This window comes from Doryrhamphus excisus, linkage group LG14 (genome assembly GCF_037039965.1).
Source record: "Doryrhamphus excisus strain RoL-2023G ecotype Guam linkage group LG14, RoL_Dexc_Guam_v1.1, whole genome shotgun sequence".
NCBI lineage: Eukaryota > Metazoa > Chordata > Actinopteri > Syngnathiformes > Syngnathidae > Doryrhamphus > Doryrhamphus excisus.
In genome coordinates, this window is record NC_136370.1 from 5774435 (window position 1) to 5791019 (window position 16585).

The window sequence follows — 16585 nt, forward strand, 5'->3', positions numbered from 1 at the left end:
AGTTGTAATTTTACGAGATTAAAGTGAAAATAAGAAGGAAAAAGTCAAATTCTGAAGAGGAAAATAAAATTACAATATGAGGAAAAATAATACAATTTTATTAGTATATAGTTGAAACAGTAAAGAAAAACATTATTCTTTCAATGTCATAATGTTTGAAAAAATTATTTTTGGGAAAAAATATAATGTGAAAATAACATTTACAAAGACTATTCAATAAGAAAATTTAAATATTTGGGATTTTTTTTAAACTATCAATTAAACCCTTGCATTTTCTCATTTTTATCCTTATAGTGGTAAAAATAATTGTACATTTTCATACTCATGGAGCAAGAAACTGGCTCATTAATTTAGTTAGCAGACGATAAGAAAGAAATACTTTCACCAATTTCAGCCACACAAGCTTGGTGCATATGTGGCTTAAATTAAAATAAATATTACTTTTTTTAATTCAGTTGTATCTTGGTTAACGTCCACCCTGGTTAGCGTGGTTTTTGGTTAACATCCGAGATATTTGCCCGACGTGTTTAGCATCCAAAATACCATACTGTTTGTTTACACTGCTATTGGATCACGCTCCAAAGACAATATCTTGTGATACTTGCATGTGATTGCGCAATGCATAGTGATTTATGTCTTTTATATCAACTTATCAACTTTCTGGAGATAAAACAAAATACCTTCGCTGCACAAAAGAGAGACGATGCACTGCAGCAAAACAAGGCTTAAAGAGTACACTTTAGAGTACACAGTATACAAGTACACAGTATACTGGTACATGCATGCACATCTCCTGGGGTACAAAGTGATGTTAAATGTTCAGTTGTCCATTTATTTGTCATTTCTACTTATTTTTGCATCATTCTCTGCATGTCAAACTATATATATATATATATATATATATATGTATATGTATATATATATATATATATATATATATATATGTATATGTATATATATATATATATACATACATATATGTACGTATGTATATATACTATATATATATATATACATATATGTATGTATATATACTATATATATGTACATATATATGTGTGTGTATGTATGTATGTATATATATATATATATATATATGGTCTGTAAAATGTGTTTTATGTTAACATTTTTGGGTGTCTGGAAGAAAATTTGCTTTGGTTAGAGTACATTTTGGATGGAGTCAGACCTTCTGGAATGGATTAATTATGTTAACCAAGGAGACCAGAGTTCAATCCCACCCTCGGCCATCTCTGTGTGGAGTTTGCATGTTCTCCCCGTGCATGCATGGGTTTTTTTTCCGGGTACTCCGGTTTCCTCCCACATTCCAAAAACATGATAGGTTAATTGGCTACTGTGTGTGTGAGTGTGAATGGTTGTTTGTCTATATGTGCCCTGTGATTGGTTGGCGACTAGTCCAGGGTGTATCCCGCCTCTCGCCCGAAGACAACTGGGATAGGCTCCAACACCTCCGCGACCCTCGTGAGGATAAGCGGTAGAAAATGAATGAATGAATGTTAACCAAGGCGCCACTGCAATTTGTGAATGATAAATGACATATTCTTGTTAAACTGGTCAAAATCAAGCTCAGCTTCTGCTCTTCAAGCACATGTGGACGATTTTACTCGAAAACAATCCAAACCTGAAAAATACTTTTCTCCAAATACTGCTGTATGTAAGAATGAATGCTTATGCATATGCGTAGGATGGATTCTTTGCTCACTTCCAGCCTGACTTTTGAGGACAAAGGATCCATTTGTGCTCAATTCTGATATATGAGATTGTAAATTCTCCACCCCCACCCCCCCCCCCCCCCCCACCACCCATCCCTGATGTGAGCAACAAAGCAGAATTATAGATCATGAATGGGCCTCCTTGTAATCGTGACTTTGAATGTAGTCTACTAACATCTGCAAGGGCCAGCAGGCTCTCAGAGGAGGCCAACTCATAAAGAATTCATGACACCCTGCTGTTCTCTATGTGGCCAGGAGAGGTCAGTCAACTATAGTTAATAACAAGAAAAAAGGGCTGCTGCTACCCCAATCTGTTGAAAGCATGTCCTCTCTCCTGTTTCCATTTACTGCCCCCTTCTGCTACATTGTTGACTCGAGTCAATGGAGACTTTTATTCTGCATCGGACTCCTCCAGGTCTGCTCCCCGTCACTCCCACTCGACTCAGCTTCACATCTGGCTGAGTCAAATGTTTACGCTGCAATTAAAACACGGCCTATAAAAGGCAACAAGGCAGCAGCCAGACACCGAGGAAGATGTTGGGGTAGTGGCGGTAGGGGGGCGGGGGGGTTCAGGGCTGCTCATAAATCGCTTTGATGCTGACTGCAGTGCCAAAAAGGCCCAGCCAGACAGAGATATTCCGCTTTGGAGATGTTCATGATGCCAGAAAGGCTTGATGATTCATGGCGGTGGGTGGACGATGTAAGCTCTCGGTGTGTACTTGCCAGCAGTTGTACTCACTTCATATAAAGATTTAATACAAATGATGAAATACGGTGCAAGTTGAGACCCTGCACTTATATACACAGTATATAAACCCATTATAATAGGACTTTCTATCAAAGGAGCTTGTGATTCCAACTCGTGATGGTAGATGTCATCGTAACTCTGCTTCTTATGCACCAGGTCTGACAGAGAATAAGAAGACGTAGCATGAGGGAGTAGCAACTCCCTCATGCTTTTGATGGTAGACAATACCATCAAAAAGAACACAAAAAAACTTCAATTGTATTTGTAAACATATTTACTTTTCATCTTTTTTTCTCACTATTGTCTCGCACAGATTCCATAAAAAATGCATCCAGGTGTATCATAGCCAGTTATGCAAATTAGACGATACTTCGACAAGACTGATATTTGTAAAAATACTTTTAAAAGAACTGAAAAATATTATTTTCATCACACGTTGATACTGACTTTTCGATATTTTGATTGATCTTACCACTTACAATTACTGTAATAATGTAGTTAAGATGTGATACACCTGTTATTGTGTATTTTGAAGTGTAACTTTATTGTACCGTTTACAATCACATAGATGTAATACAGTGAACAGCCACAAATTTGCTGATTTTTGGTCAAAAATGTATAGTTTTCTCTCAGAAAATAGGTTATTATTCATCATTCACACAAAATCTGTATTAATTTAGAAATATGAAAAATAATATGTAATTAATAAACAAACAAATAATAAATACAATAATGCAGATGAAATGTACTTGCATACATGTACCACTGCTAATAGGCGCTGAAAATAGCCAGATTTAAAAAATCAGAAATCATATCATTCACCCTAAATTGGTAATAATTCATAAAGAACTGATAATACAGGTCAAATGTACATCATGCATGTACCACTGTTAAAACAAAGCCCACATTTGTTTCTGTCAAGTTTTGAGATTTGTTGGGCCATCCTTGAATGCACCGTAATTGCTGTGAGAAGTAAAACTTGTGTTCTACTTCTCATGATAAAAAAATAAATGTGACTTTTTTAACTGTGTTTTATTCATTATCATTCATTAGTTGCTAAACATAAAATGAAAAAGTCAAATTTTATCATGAAATAATTAAATAATTATCAAATAATTTTATTTTGAGATTTCGCACTTTGTTGGGCCATCCTTGAATGCACCGTAATTGTTGTGAGAAGTGAAACTTGTGTTCTACTTCTCATGATAAAAAAATAAATGTGACTTTTTAAACAGTTTTATTCACTATCATTCATTAGTTGTTAAACATAAAATAAAAAAGTCCAATTTTTATCAAATAATTTTATTTTGTATTAGTCATCATTCATTCCTGAATACAAATAAAATAAAAAACTAAAGCCAAATTTGTATTACTGTTATTATCACATTCGGAATGGGGCAACCACTGTATCTGTTCTAGTGCAGTTTGAATGGAACTTTATTGCACTGCTTACGATACAATCACATGGACTTGAAACACCTGTTAAAGTGTAGTTTGAATGGAACTTTATTGGCATGTTTACGTTCACATACACGAGGTGTGATACACGAAGGGTGACCACCAGTAGGCGACCATGGCTTGGGAAGCTGCCTCCTGTCGGAAAGGGAAAATGGGATTGGAGCAGTGACGTGATTCTGTGCTGGAAAGAGAGAGGGGGAGCGAGGAAGAGGGAGGGAGGGAGGAAGAGGGGACGGCTGGACTCCATTAAGACGAAGCCTGCTGCAAAACTGCTTGGGATACTCCACTTCTTCGGCGAGTTGCTCTCTTTTTTTTTACACCACACCTTCAAAATAAACAGTTTCCTACATGATATAAAGAAGATTTTTGCTTTTATTCGTGTCGTCGAAAGTTTAAGTGGATCTTTTGGTGTCGTTTGTGAAGGTGAGTGTTCGCGTTTATTTGTTAAAGAAAACACTTTAAATAAAGTGCTAGCTGTGCTGCTCTCTTAGCAGCTAGCACAGAACTTTTACAGTCTTTTTAAAGCCGTTTTGTTTGCTTTTAAGAACATACTTCGAATTTTTTACTTTAAAAGGAGTACGCATGAGGGGCAAGAACTGTGCTTACATAATGAGCCTGTCTGGTTTGTGTGTCTCTCCCACTCTCTATGTGTGAGAGACCGTTATTTTCCAACAGGTGAAAGTAGACCTCTGCAGGTAACACAGCCCTAAATGTCCCCACCGAGCTTGTTTTTTTTTACCCGAGACACGACACCCCTTTTTCGGCCATGTTTTTGTCAAGTGAAGCCCGCCGACTCCGGTTCCCTCCGGGCAGTCTCAACATACAAAGTGACAGCTTGACACATTTAATACGATTTTCCTTTTTTCTTTTTCGCCGTATTCCTCATATTGTTCCATTTTTGTTGTTTTGTAATTTTTGTTGTTAGTTTTGTTAGTACCAACTTAACATTGAGAATATACTGTATATGGGTGACGTGTTATGCTAATACTGTGCTGTCTGATTAATGACAGCTTTCATAAACTAAAGTAACTAAATATCCATACTGGGGAGCTATTGCTAGTGTGTCTAGTATACTTTCATCTCATGTATATGGATGTCTGGTACAATGTAGGTCTGGTGTTGTCGGGTTCCACAAGCTGGAATTCCAGACCCAGAATGGGTCGCAGTGCCATATTTTATTGGGGTGCAAATTTCAGACTCTATGACAAGAACTACGGCCAAAATGCTAGTCAAAGATCTGCTATATGACAGGAACTCTGCTGTTTTATACAGGGTTCAAGGATCATCTGTGTAACAGGACTGATTTAGATGGTAACCAAGATGCACTGTAGTGATCAGTCATTAGAGCCGGCATGTGTGTTTTTTTTCACAGGATGGCGCTGGATGGGATACGGATGCCCGACGGCTGCTACGCCGACGGGACGTGGGAGCTGAAGATGCACGTCACCGATCTACACAGGGACGTGTCGCTCAGGGTCACCGGGGAGATCCACATAGGCGGTGTCATGCTCAAGCTCGTGGAGAAACTAGGTGAGCACGCATGACTGTAAAAGCTGGCTTTTTTTTTTCTGCGTCAGAATTGGAATCCAGGGAAGAACTTGACCCGGCTGTAGAGTTGGTCACAGAGGAAAGAGTATGCCGAGACCTCTCCAGAAAGAGCAAGTCACAGTTGTGTGCAGAAACATTTTTCCTGTGGAAAAGGCACTGACTGTTTTAGTGGTACGGCTGTGATGTGATTTTTGAGGTTTCTGTGTGGGAAAGGGCATTTTATTTCTCTTAAATGTAAAAAATGAATATGTGGGGGGGGGAAAAGGTGGATTAAATGTCAATTTTTAAGAAATAATTACGCGTATCTCTGGTAGCGTATTGGTGAGGGGGCCGGCTCACATGTGGAAGTGGACCGTGTCCGGCCCCTGGGCCTTAGTTAGAACGTTCTAGTACTAGCATTAGTTCACAAAATGTATTGGTTTACAATAGCCTTTAACCTTGGTTTAATGCCATATATCTGCTGTCTCTACTCTTGCTTTTTATGCATTTTCATTAGTAAAAACCAGGTACTCTTAGTATTCTAAGCATCCCGAGATTGATGATGCAATCCACTGCTGGTTACTCAATGGTCGAGCAGATTGTAACATTTGAGGAGAGCTGACTAGAATGACACAAATGAATGAGAATGAGACGTGGAAATATGGGGTAATAACTATAAAAGCAATCTTCACTCGCTAAATGTACTGCAAAAAAGGTCAGTAAGGATAATTCATAATGCCGCCTACAGAGAACATACTAACTCCTTATTTCTAAAATCACAAATACTTCAACTTGCTGATATACTTGCTGATCTCAGGGAAGAACTGAATTTGAAACACTTCTATGCTAAGACTACGTTATGCTAGCCATAGCATTTCAGTATGTGGAATCAAACTATGGAATGGATTGAGTAAGGACCTCAAACAATGCACAACAATGAGCCAATTCAAGAAACAATACAAGCAGTTGATGTTTGCTAAATACAAGGATGAAGAGTCTTGAACCAGTCATGATGTGCTATATATATCACTATATTGACAGGGGAAAAGGTGGATTAAATGTAAATTTGTAAGAAATAATTATGCGTGGTGGATGGATACGCGTATCTCTGGTAGCGTATTGGTGAGGGGGCCAGCTCACATGTGGAAGCGGACCGTGTCCGCCTTAGTTTAGGGCCCCTGTTTTATGGTTTTATATACGTACATGCTAGAACCATGTACAGATACAGTCATGATAACCAGAAATACTGACATGCTGCGGGCGAAAATGTCGTGAAGCTAATGGCTAGCCGGCTAGGAGCTAGTCGGTGTGTTTTGGCAAAGGTTAATGTCTCAAATGAGGATTGTGGATGATGGGCAGAATGGTTCACTAAGATCTGTGCACTAAGAAAAGAACCACATTCACTGTTCTGCAACCTGACAAATTTGGCCTACAACCCTGCATAAGAGTCCTCTGTTTCAGCCACTTGAACACTGCCTTGTTTCACGAGGGCCACAGAGAAAAGATCTATTTTTTTTGCTTTTGGGTGGGTGTGGAGTGGAGTGACAGTGCGTCGTGTGTCGATGGCTGCTCGGATGCTCGACATTCCTGCAGCGCTCTGAAACAGTTCCCGTTTTTAGCTCTCCTGTTCGAGCACCTCATAATTGAGGCCTTTGTTTGCTGTGTTCTTTTCTATTGCTGTGGAGCATCTGGGCTCGACAAGTGCAATGTTGCATTCAGCGCTCCTCTCAAGACACATCCTTATCCAGTGAAGGACTTTAGCTTGTGTAGAAAGATGGACCCCTCCAGGTTTCTTAGCATCCAAGCACTCGGTTCAGGTCTCAAGCTTTCATTTGTGACTGAAAGACTGAGTGCTTCCGACTCAGCTAGCAAACAAACTGCATAATGGTGACTGGCAACTACTGTTAAACATGAAGTTGTGGCATTACCCGTAGCATATATGTGGGTGCAGTAGCCCATAGATCAGGGGTCTCAAACTCGCGGCCTGCGAGACGCTAGTTTGAGGCCCCCACCTTGATACCAAAGTTTAATGTTGAAATGACAGCTTAAAGCTGTGTGCACACCGGACACAATTAACATGATTTTGCCCCGCCCATACTGTTACCCTACCCTGTTACCCCGCCCTGTTTTGCTTTGGATTAGCAATGAAGCTAAAGGCTTATGACGCTGGGTACAAATAAATGCAGGAAATGATTTGGAATAAAAGGGAAAATACACGTCAAGATAAAGCATCTCATCAAACATGTTGTTAAAGTTACCACGCTGCTCCCAGATGGAACTGAGTACGATGCTAACTTGCTAATTGGGTCAAATTATTAAGTTTCATTAATGTTCATGTTAAAGGTTAAATAACTGTTAATACTGTACATTTGAATCTGAAAAAAATTATTTCTCTACCAACTGTATGTGGTGTCTAACATTTTTCTTATTTGCTGTTTTATTATTTTACTTATTTATTACTGATTGATTTATTTATTGTCTTTATTCTTAATTTATTTTTTTTTATTATCTTATTTTGTGTATAGAAAAAAAATATTAAGATATTTGAGAACAGTGGAATGTTTTATCAGATATTTTGGTGTGGAAAACCGGAACCAAAGTACTCAAAAAGTGTAGGGTATAGCAGAAGCAAAAGCATTGAAGATAGTTTTTTTTTTATTGATTTTTTTTTTAATAAATGCATTTTGGGTTTTTTTGGAAAACCTGATGCGGCCCGGCTTCACCCAGAACCTAGCTCCGGTGGCGCCCAGGTTAATTGAGTTTGAGACCCCTGCCATAGATGAAACCTTCATCTTACTGTTTGCATTCTTAGGCCTGCTCCTGAACAGTAAAATAAGATATAGTATCTCACATGGTTTTTGTTGTGACACAATGTGGTTCGCTTGGATTTGTTTGCTACTCTCTGGCCCAAATTCCAATTTACATTTTCAATTATTTACCTTTTGCATTGATTTTTGGTTGGTGAATAAATGTCCAATTAGATACACAAAGCCTTTCATTTATTTATGCAATACATCATTCAACAATTTTGGCAAGTATTTCAGAAACAGATGTAGCTTCGCCAGCTTTTTTAATAGGAGGATGCCAGCCTCTGCACACATTGCTATAAAATTCTTAACCTGTTTTTGTAGTTCAGTAAGACACGGTCACTGATCACTGAGTCACAATTCCAAATGCAAAGTTGTGAATGTTTGGTGACGGTTAAAATGAGCCGTATGCAAGAATAAATGTGCCTCCCGTGTGACCCAACACAGCACAGCAGTAATAGCATGCTCTGTCTTTGTCTTCTTAATTTATTTCAGACATGAATACTATGTTACATTATTCTTTCTCACATATGCACTTACAATATCTATTTATATATATATATATATATATATATATATATATATACATACACAAATATATACATACATACATATATACATATATACACATACACATACATGCATACACACAACACCTCATTACTACACATGTCTGAAAAGGAGCAGGAAGAAGCAAAGCTTATTAAATCCTACCCCTTCTCCACGCCATAGCAGTTACCAATTCAATAAGTTTTTTTTTTTGTTTGTTTGTTTTTTTTTTCCACACTTATAATCACAGAATCTTACATAAGACAAAACAACAAAAGAAGAAAACTAAGCAAAACTAAGCTAACCCAGTCGACTACCACTGACACTCCGTACGAGGCGACTTTCACAGTTTTCTTGACAACTTTCGCCGGTGTTACGGGGGGGGTGTTTGACACGTTTACTTCGGGGAGGGCAGGGTTAGTGTTTGTGAACTGATTCCACTGGGGAAATAAATCTCCACAACCTTTTTCCTCACAATGGCATTATTTCATTCGCATTATGTCAATTTCTGCGAGGTTTTGCGTTTAACAGTAAATTCAGTTTTTATTGGTCATTTCTGCGACTTTGTTCTACAGAATTCATAGAACCCTGCGACTGATTCGGACTAGAGTAAGCATCAGATGCAAATTGTCATAATGTCACAAGCCTGTCATGGCCTGACTTGGCAAAGGTGGCAGTGGTATTAAATTGCACTGGTGAAAGTGTCCCATTGTGTCTCTTGTCAAAGAATGTGGGCTCGTTTTATGTCACTGCCACCTCCCTGCTGCCCTCGGGCCACAGGTCATTTTGCATTTTAATCATTAACCTGTCCACAACATGGCTTTACCCCCCTCGTGGTCACCTCCTGCCGGCTAATGCTTACCACACAGGGTTAAAAAAATAGTAAAGCATCAAAGACTCTGGACTTATTTTTTCAGGTTTTGATTAGAACGTTCTAGTACTAGTATTAGTTCACAAAATGTATTGGTTTACAATAGCCTTTAACCTTGGTTTAATACCATATATCTGCTGTCTCTACTCATGTCTACTTGCTTTTTATGCATTTTCATTAGTAAAACCAGGTACTAAGAGTATTCTAAGCATCCCGAGATTGATGATGCAATCCACTGCTGGTTACTCGAGCAGATTGTAACATTTGAGGAGAGCTGACTAGAATATAAAAGCAATCTTCACTCGCTAAATGTACTGCAAAAAAGGTCAGTAAGGATAATTCATAATGCCGCCTACAGAGAACATACTAACTCCTTATTTCTAAAATCACAAATACTTAAACTTGCTTATGTAGTTAATCTTCAAACAGCTACAATAATGTATAAGGCTAAAAACAACCAATTAGCTAAAAATGTCATCCAATACTTCTCTACAAGACTACATTTGAAACACTTCTATGCTAGGACTACGTTATGCTAGCCATAGCATTTCAGTATGTGGAATCAAACTATGGAATGGATTGAGTAAGGACCTCAAACAATGCACAACGATGAGCCAATTCAAGAAACAATACAAGCAGTTGATGTTTGCTAAATACAAGGATGAAGAGTCTTGAACCAGTCATGATGTGCTATATATATCACTATATTGACACTTACTATGGTACCCATTATGGCATTGGATGCTCATATCACCTCCTACTTCGGTATGAGGTATATTATAAAAAAAAACAAAACAACAACCTTAAACTGTATTATGGAAAACAGGAAGTGAACAAATGTAACAGTTAGTGATTGTAAAAGTACCAGATGGAGGGGTAGGATTTAATAAGCTTTGCTTCTTCCTACTCCTTTTGGACATGTGGAACTGGGAACTGATTATGGGATGCACTCAATTGTAATCTGATGCATGTTCAAATGAAATTAAACCATTACCATTGCAAATAAACACACACGCTATCATTCTCAGCTCTGTATGTTGCAGTATTCTACTCCACAGTCTCCACTTTGTTGCAGCACCCCACTTTCTTGCTGCCCTCTTGGATCATGTTAGTGTCCTTACCATCATTTGCCTCCATTGATGATGTCTGTTCGCTCATTCCTTCCGACTGACAGCCTGTATCTCGCATGTGATCTGAATTGTCGCTTATCATCTGTCACTTAGAATACTTGTACTATGAATATGTAGGATGTGTGACATGGATACCAGATTTCTGGCATCATGTATTTTATTTTTAAACATCATCGCATCACACAACATTTTAAACCATCAGACATGACACCGTGTTTGAATATTGCCCCATGTGTTGGACTGTACATGTTCACAATCGCCACAAGCGGATGTGTTGACAATATCAGCTGTCTTTTGCGTTTGTACTATTCACGCACGTGTGCTTGCACGTGCGCCCGGTGATTACATGGCTGCATCCCCTGCGTCTGTCATTCAAATCTTCCGATAGAGCCTCACCATGGCAGACTCAGATGGCCTTCGATAATGGATTAAATAGACAAATGCCAGGAAGGCACTTAGCTATTGATCAACGCTGCTTCCCTCCACCCGCCCCCCACACACCACCCGTGAACCCTTGAGTAGAGGCTTATTTAAAGCCAGTTGATTGACTACCCTCTAGTCCTCGCAATGCTTTCATCTCTTCATCACTTTCTATCATTTGGCCCGTTCTTCGGTATTGTTTTCCGAAAGTGCTGCCTCTGCCTGTAAACGCTGCCATTGGGCGGGGAAACAAATAGCAAATATTGCACAAACAACATTTGTGAACAGGAGCCTTATTGGATTTATGGTAGTAACTTACTTGGAGTGGAGTGGCCATTTATTGCTACTGTAGTTACAGTGGAGACCTGGGTTTGATTCTCTGCCTGGCGTCTGTATGTGGAGTTTGCATGTTTTCTATGGGTTTTCTCGAGGTATTCCAAATAAATGCATGTTAGGTTAATTGACTACTCCAAGTTTTCCATAGGTATGAATTCAAGTGTAAATAATAGTTCGTCTATATGTGCCCACAAACACGAGCAGCTTGTGGTTTGGTCCGCAGAGGCAAATATTTCAATCACTGTTTTCCAAATTCAAAGCTGATGTGTGTGAATCCTGTTTTAGCGAAAGCACGAAGATGGTAGTACTGCTTTCATGGATAACAAAAGAAAATGTCATTTGAGAAGCTGAAATTAAAAGAAAGAACACCAAAATAGTTGGCGATTAATTGCATAATCAATTAATCATCGATTCATTGTTGCAGCTTTCATGACTACCACCATGCATTTTGTAGTTTGCTATACTCAGCTGAATTATATGGCATGCTAGCATTATGTAAATAAATCTACTTCTGCTACTGGAACTGCCCTTGGTCATATCAGCTGTGTGTATATTAGCTGCAACCCCAGTCTTGCATCGGGTGGGCGATGTAGTGGGAGACGTAGTAACAATGGGGAGGGGTCAGAGAGAGGACGGCACACTGTGCTTATTTTGTGTCCCGTTTGTGACGTGATTCACGCTACTAGAATTCCATAAAAGTCTTTGCATGGAGCAGGAAATGACTTCCAGGGTCTGGCATGTCGTTTGCTTGTCGTTGCCGTCACTGCTGCATTCTCCGCTGCCTGCTTCACCCGCCCCCACCCTATCCTTGGAGTCGATCCTCCCTCCATTACTAGATCATCCTTTCTCTTTTTCCACCTTCTCTGGTATTAAATATTTTGTGGAGTTTGAATGCTTGGACTCTCTCCCCTTGGATAACATGTTATTAGACCTCCCAAAGCATAACCTTCGTAAGTGGTGGAACATAGCACTGTAGTCTCGTTGATGCCTGTAGCGTTGTGTGCAACGGCACGCATAGTATTACAATGTTTTCATTTGTTTTCCTGGCCAATGGGAAGCCTATTTTGGATGTAGTGGTAGGCGGTCGTGTAGCAATGTTTTGTGTCCGCATCGCCTATCTTGATTTTTAAATTCCATATTGGTATGATACCTAGGCTGTGGTACAGGCTCCATAAATAGAACCACAAATGCCCTTGTGTGACTGACTGTTCATGCGGTTGTTACCAGAGGTACCAAGGGGGCTTTTAAACCTTTCTGATTTGGTCATGAACACTTTTGGTCATATGAGAGGTATGCATCGACACCCACGTGTGAAAACATTTGGTCCACTGTGTCAGGGACCTAAAAACAGAAAGTAGCTCTTGAATCAGGTTCTGACTGCCCGAAAAGGCAACATACTTGCAAGCTACTCCAGGTCAGATCCTTCTCAGGGGCTGGAACTGTTTATTTTGTCCATCCACACGCCCTTTTAGTCTTCCTTTTCAGGACTCGCGTAGAGAGACATTTCTGCATTCTGTAGATTCAAGAGTCAACTCTTGAATTGTGTGTCCCTTCAACAACGCCAAGATGGTGATTTTTCTTTTCTTTTTTGGACAATGTGAGTGCAGGTTGTGTAAGGAAACAGATGTAATTTAGCACAGGATGCCAAGCTTCCTCTGGGCTTTTTATACACACCTTCTCCCTTCTACACTTTGGCAAATCCTGCTCTTGTCTTGCAGTTTTAATTGCTTTATTTGAAAGCCAAGTCTGAAGCCTTTCAAACCTAGCATGAACCACTTTACATCACTAAAACCACAGTCCAGTTTCCCTCGTTTCCGTCCTGCTTGCTGGCTTTATGAATTGAAAAGTGTCCCGGGGATCATCCTGCTCCCTCATCTGCGTGACAGGAAGTAGTTAGCCTAAATAGCGGTCCTGCCCAGTCCAGCGCTTTCCTGTTCCAATTGCAAGGATGCTGCAGTCAGTGATTCTGCCGTTCTCTGCTCAAATGCTGACTATGAACAACTCCAGTTGATTCAAAGTTATTTTTCTGTGATCTTACATATTCCGCATAGAATCTCTGCCTCTTGTGCTGTCCTTTCCTTTGGCGTTTTAGGGTTTGGTGATGAAAGAGATCTCGTATAAGGACATTTTAGAGCCCCACATTGTTCTTGCACACCTGAGTCGCAATGCAGTAAACTGATATGATGTTTATTGTTAAACTTCATTCATTTCTTTCTTATTGTACACAATAAGAATGCCCAAGGCGTAACCTTTCACCGGACTGTGATTTAATAAGCTTCAGTAAGTTTTTTCTCACGGAATGTACACAGTGCATATCGTTTCACGATGACTCCCTGCAGTGAATACAAATTGAAACTACTAATGCTCTAATTACGGTCATCCCTCACCACATTGCAGTCTGAACATCGTTATTCTTGCCTATTCTTAAGTTTGGAATAAATAAAATGTCTAACTCGTTAGCTCGGTTGATTGCTACCGTTTATTGATTATTCGGATAATTTGAATACCTCGATTATCTTTATCTTTGGTTACCTGCTTTTCACACCATTTAGACTTCCTCATACTATACCACCACTTACACGATGCACAATGTCCATTTAAGCAATGGACATTCGCCTTTTGTGGTTGGGGCTCGAACCAATTAACCATGATAAATGAGGGATGGCATGTTTATTTTTTTCACACATGTGTAACAAGGTACATGAAAAAACACCATGGTCACCATGGCCCAATTTAACATGTCTGAAAAGGAGCAGGAAGAAGCAGAGTTTAGAGATTATATTTAATCCTTCTTCTTCCCCATGTCTATTACTGAAAATTAATTGATTTCCATATTTTTCCACTTCCTATATGAAAAGGATTTGTTTGTTTAAACAAAACCACAAGGCATACAGTTACAATTTTCCCCCTAAACAAATTCTGGATTTCAAGAATGAGGTAAACTACACTAGTATAGTTGTCCCATGTTTATTGAGGTTAATTGGTTCCAGACCCGACAACGATAATTGAATTTCCACACAGTAGGATTCAGTATTAATAAACTGGATATTTTCATAGCTGTAGCATAGAAAACCTGTCTTTCTAAATACATTTTTTTACCATTATTTGAGCCCTGTAGACATGAAATAACACCCCTATAATCACTTTTACGCTCCTATTATTCAATTCCAATCTCCTGACTATGTGGTCAACATGCTAACCACTAGGTCACTGTGCAGCTACATATGACTTGTGTTTCAATATTTATTTTTTACTAATAGGCCAATAATGGTCAAAACAAAACAGCAATCCTTTATTAATTCTTTTTTGAAAAACCAGGATAGAGTGAGGGACGTCTGTATGTCTGTAAGCAGGGACATGCATCTTATGAACCATCAGTGGGATGTCCCAGTCGCAACCCCCCTGGGGGACCATCTGGCAGGATGCACTGATGGATAGCAGAGATTAATATTGCATCTCTCCTCCATTGATCTGAGTCCACGGGGTTTCTTGGTAATGTTATCAATTCCACAGGGTCCTTAATTGTATAAAGCTGTGTCGGGGTGGATGGAAGCACTACCACTGCTTTGCCCTGTTTGGATGATGACACAAATGGACACAAACAATCCGTCTCTAAAGTTTACTGTAATAGCCATCTGGCGGCTAATGCATCGACGCTGTCATGGTTGCACTCGCTGTAAAGTTTTCATTTGGAGGCACTTATTGTCGAGCACTGAGAGCTTGGAATCAAATGTTTTAGGCACAGGCCTTGTATTCAACTGTTACTGGATTGTGTTACACCTTTTCCACTGTGACTGCTTTGGAGCTGGTTCAGAATAGGTTTTCAGCGCTTTGGTTTTGCATTGTTATGTTTCCACAGGGGTGCTGAGCCGGTGCCGTAGTTTTTGGTTCAAATCAGGCTCCAAAAGCTTGCTGGGCTGAGTCCTAAACCATTGAATCGCATAATGAAGTGAGGGAGGTGTTACCCCAAGTAAATACCCACCTGTTACCTCCGATTCAACTTCTTTTACCCATTTTTGGTAAATATGAGAGCCAAGTGTGATTGTACTGTATACAAACTACAAAAAATCCAACTATAGAAATCACTGAAGTCACTACTTTATGGTAACATTCAAGAACAAACACTGTAGTCTGACATAGCATTCATCCTATAACATAAATATAGCTGTAAGTATTTCTTTTATTTGTCAAAATCTGACGAAAGATGAATAATGTCATTGCTTTTCATCCAGACGTTTGACAAAATAAACATTATTTAAATTGCATGACCCACGCTGCTTTTCCTTATGTCATTTCCTAACCTCTGTGATGTAATGACACGCCTCCCCTGGACAATTGAAAGTGAATCTGGTGTAGAGCCTGTTGACGACCAACATTGGGTCAGCTCCAGTTCTGAACTAAATCTGCACCAGTTTACTGCAGTAGAAAAGGGGTATGCGTGTAGTCACTTTAGACTGACTGACTTACGTCCATGGGGAGCCACTAGTAACAATATAATCAATGGCTAATTAACATAATGTCCCTAGGCACTTTCTACTCTAACCATGACCTTCTGAGATCTTACTGACACACATCACAAGCCTAATTAACTTGCTTTTATCATTTCTGGTTCTATTGCCTATGGAAGCAGCATTTTCTGGCACCCTATAGTTAGTTATACATGGTGCAGGCCATGAACGGAGATCACTTTGGCTTTAATGGTATTGGTTCTGGAATAAAAAATATAACTCACAACCAGTTTCACTGCTTTCAGCCCAGCTTTTGTATCACTTCCATCAGCCACGCTTATCCTGTTGTGTGTTTGCATTTGTGAAACACAGATACTGTCTTCACCTGAGCTGCTGTATCCATGTTGATGATCTGGTGTTGATTCTATCTTGCAGTGGAGACCTAAAGGCTGTTGACATTAGGTTTTCAATGTGGCCCAACACTGCCGTGTTATGCTGGTTCCTTGTTACGAACTCTATGCCTCAATTAAGCCGACAAACCTGCAGATATGAGTGTCTGTG

The 16585-nt window shown here is 39.4% G+C and overlaps 1 protein-coding gene across 4 annotated transcripts in view; it reads left to right on the plus strand.

Moving 5' to 3' along the window:
- Positions 1-4011: 4011 nt before the first annotated feature.
- fermt2 (FERM domain containing kindlin 2) overlaps positions 4012-16585 on the plus strand; it is a 49434-nt gene continuing 36860 nt past the window's right edge. For all 4 annotated transcript variants that reach the window (XM_058090356.2, XM_058090358.2, XM_058090360.2 and 1 more), the window contains exons 1-2: positions 4012-4359; positions 5309-5466. In XM_058090356.2, coding sequence (XP_057946339.1) covers positions 5310-5466 — 157 coding nt within the window. In that variant the 5' untranslated portion in view covers positions 4012-4359; position 5309. The remainder of the gene's footprint in view (positions 4360-5308; positions 5467-16585) is intronic.